We start from the raw sequence: 3,494 nt of genomic DNA, 5'->3' as shown, positions 1-3,494 counted from the left end.
CCCGGCCCCTCCAGTCTCCTCGCCGTCGCCCCGGCCCCTCCAGTCTCTTCTCTCTCAGCTCAGCCCCTCATCTCATGGTAGATCACTGAAGAGGTGTGACAATTTTCAAATGTTAATATGTAGTCACAGTAGGAATGTTTAGGAAGCACTGCCCTTCTCAATCCAATGCTGCTTTGATATTATCAGAACATATGATCTCGGTTAGGCCCTTGAGCCTGCTTTGCCATTCTAGGTTTAACTGCATTTTCCCACACTATCACTACTTTCGTCGGCGTCATTAATATTGAGAAATCTATCATGACTGAGCCTCCACACTGCTTTGGGATAAAGACTTCAAAGATTCACCACCACCTTTGTTTATCTTCTTCCTCCTCAGCACTGAATGGCAGGGGCAGTTACAAAACCCAGCCAGTTATTAAGGTACGCATCCACCATGATCTGTTTGAGGGACTAATTGGCCTCTGCCTGTCCCGATGGCCCTAACTTAACAAGTGCTGGGCTTTAACCATTCATGTGCACCCATTCTTGTACATCCTGACATACTCAGAGAAATCCTTGGCTGAAAGTCGCACAATGGTGTGACCAATAGTCAGAAAGCCTGGTCATCGTGTGAGCTTTACTGGAGCTTTCTCTTATAACAAACAAATTGTCATTCACATCCAGTATTATCCCTTGATGAGTAAAGTGGGAAGTGTAAACCTAATAGACTGTTGATTGATGCATACGGTGAGGTCAAAATGGATTTGACATCCTCAGTTGTTTAGTTTTAGTTCATTATCTGGTTAAAAGCATTGAATTTTATAGTTCACTATGACCAATACAAGATTTATATATACTATAGTAATTGAACAGCACTTAAGCTTCTTTTGTTGGAGGTTATTATTGGGTGAGTAGTGTCTTTAGAGGCACGGTTCCCATTCAGACCTCTGTGTGCTTCCTCTCACTGCTGTGTATCATTGTCAGAATAACATGGTAAAGAATAACCTGCATTGTTAAATTATACATCCTTTTTCCTAAAAAAAACTTTCCAAGCTATTTCACTTTTCTGCAGGCTGTGTAATTTGCAATGTTAATTTGTTCTGAAACTAGGCTGCAACAGACTCTGCCAGCAGGGAGGTCCTTCGTTGCCATGGACACAAAACAAATCCCACAGATTCTACAGCAGATCTTCACATCCACTATGTTGTCAACGGCCTAAGGACTATCCCGTTTGGTTTGATGTGCATGCAGGAGATGGTGGGAAAAGCTACATGCAACGTTGACCTGTCGCTGGTTGCAGGCAGCTGCTGGATGTCTACTCAGTGACCGCCTTGACCCTACAGTCAGGTTTAGTTGGTGGCAATCGCTGGGGTGCATTGGAATAGTGACAGGAAGATTCTCAGCTTTACATGTGAGTGAGCATTAGAGGGCTGTTAGTAAAATGTGGGATAGTGCCATTTCCTGAGTCTCTTTATGACTTAATAAATAGATGGTTAAATTAAAGAATATCTGTATGATAAATAGATTCATATAGACGTTACTCCTAACCTGCCATGACAGTATAATCTTACTTTTAAACTCTTGTTAGTCAATTCTCCAATCTCCAGGAGGAACAATCCTTCTTTTGAATGTGATGAATTGAAAAGCAATTTGAAATACTTTGATTTCAGGAGATGCACCCTTTGGCCAGATAGTGGATAGTTCAAGGCACATGGTGCAATTATGTCCCATTTCCTTCAGTGACTGCTCAGCGTAAGCAAGAGCAGGGAGGGAATTCCTCTGGTCAAAATAAAAACAGGTGCAGGTACATGAAGGTAAGAGGGGAGCAGAGCTAGAGTCACTGAAAAGGGCACTGTTTCTTGACCCAAACTGAATGATGATGAAACAAAAAGGATATTTAAGACACTGACTGTGTGTAGGTTTCACATTCTTCCTCTGCTTCTACTGTGATGTGTGACCAACTACTACTAGGCTGGCTACCTACTGATCAACCATCCCACCATCATTTCTTTCTGCCTCTGTCCTTTCAAATCTTTTAGACAATGAAGAGTTCTGAGGAGCTCTGGCTCAGTCTTCGAGAGAGTTGATAAATAGGCTGTTCCCTGCAGCATATCTACTGAGTTAAATTTCAAATCCAACACTTCAAAAGGGACTGAAAGGCCCATCTCTTGAATTAATCTGTAAAGGTATTAGAATATAATTTACACACAAGATTGCTTGGAATATCAGGGAAGTAAATGTAAATGATGCAAAATTTAAAAAGTGATTTATTTTGTAACATTATATATGCACAGAATAAAGTTTAATATATTTTATCATCTCAGATACATTCTTGCAATCAGTTATTACTCACTGTGGTTTAATATCATCTCCTGTTCAGTGTAAACATCAATGCGCACAGTCACATTTCCTTTATTACTGTAACGGATCTGGGCATCACTAGCCAGGACATTTGTTACCCATCCCTAATTGCCCTTGAACTGAGTGGGTTGCTGGGCAACTTCTTGGGCAATACAAGTCAACTGCATTGTTGTGGGTCTGGAGTCACACGTGGGCCAGACCAGATAAGGACAGATAGATTTCATTCCCAAAAGAACATTAGCGAGTTGGACAGGCTTTTACAACAACTATGATCACATCACTCAAACCTGCTTTTAATTCTAAATATATTAATTGAATTCAAATTCTATCAGTTGCAATGATGAGATTTGAACCCCCAGGCACCCAGAGCACTAGCCTGCGGCTCTGAATTACTAGCCCAGTCCAATCTACCATTATCTCTTTCATTGCTGTTCACAACCTTGCAATGTGGACACTGATGTGTTTCATGCATGACAACATTTAAAAAAGCATTGGAGAGCTTTGGGACATCAAAAGATCAGGAAAGGTTCTACAGAAATGCATCTTTCTGTTTCGGGCAGTGGTCCCTTATTACTAATCAACCAATAAATCAGTGTCTATCTTATGGAAGCTGCAACAACAATACTTGAATTCAGATAACTTATGGTCCCAGTGTGCACTTCATTATCAGACAACATTTAACACCAAGCTTTGCCAGAGAGGTAGGTTTTAAGGAGCATGTTAAAGGATGTGAAGGGGATGAAGTTTACTAAAGGAATTCCAGAGCTTGAGGTCTAGAGAGCTGGATTCCTCCACCATGGTGGGTGATTAAAATTGGTGATGCTCAAGGGGCTGGAATTTACGGGTCCAGCCATTCAGCCCATTGAGCCTGCCCCGCCATTTAATATGATCATAGGTGACTGAACACTTCAGTGCCTTTTATCCATCCCATTGCCATAACCCTGTACACTACTGGTAATCAGAAATCTATCAAACTCTACGTTAAACATACTCAAAGACTGAGCTGCCTAAGCGATCTTTGGTAGCGAATTCCAAAGGTTTATGACCCTCCTCATCTTGGACCTAACTTACTTGTCAACGTTAAGATGGAGATGATGTTGGATGTCTTGAAAAACAGTAAGGTAGATAAGTCCCCAGAGCCTGATGGGATCTAC

At 41.4% G+C, this 3,494-nt stretch overlaps 1 protein-coding gene across 4 annotated transcripts in view; it reads left to right on the top strand.

Annotated features, from left to right (window-relative positions):
• The window catches only part of vwa8 (von Willebrand factor A domain containing 8), a 325,734-nt gene extending 323,432 nt beyond the window's left edge, over window positions 1-2,302 (top strand). For all 4 annotated transcript variants that reach the window (XM_048603037.1, XM_048603036.1, XM_048603035.1 and 1 more), the window contains one exon: window positions 1,090-2,302. In XM_048603037.1, coding sequence (XP_048458994.1) covers window positions 1,090-1,198 — 109 coding nt within the window. In that variant the 3' untranslated portion in view covers window positions 1,199-2,302. The remainder of the gene's footprint in view (window positions 1-1,089) is intronic.
• The last annotated feature ends 1,192 nt before the right edge of the window (window positions 2,303-3,494 follow it).

This window comes from Rhincodon typus, chromosome 11, assembly GCF_021869965.1.
Source record: "Rhincodon typus isolate 14 chromosome 11, sRhiTyp1.1, whole genome shotgun sequence".
Classification (NCBI taxonomy): domain Eukaryota; kingdom Metazoa; phylum Chordata; class Chondrichthyes; order Orectolobiformes; family Rhincodontidae; genus Rhincodon; species Rhincodon typus.
Note: the sequence above shows the minus strand (reverse complement) of the source record. Positions and strands in the feature narration are given on the sequence as shown.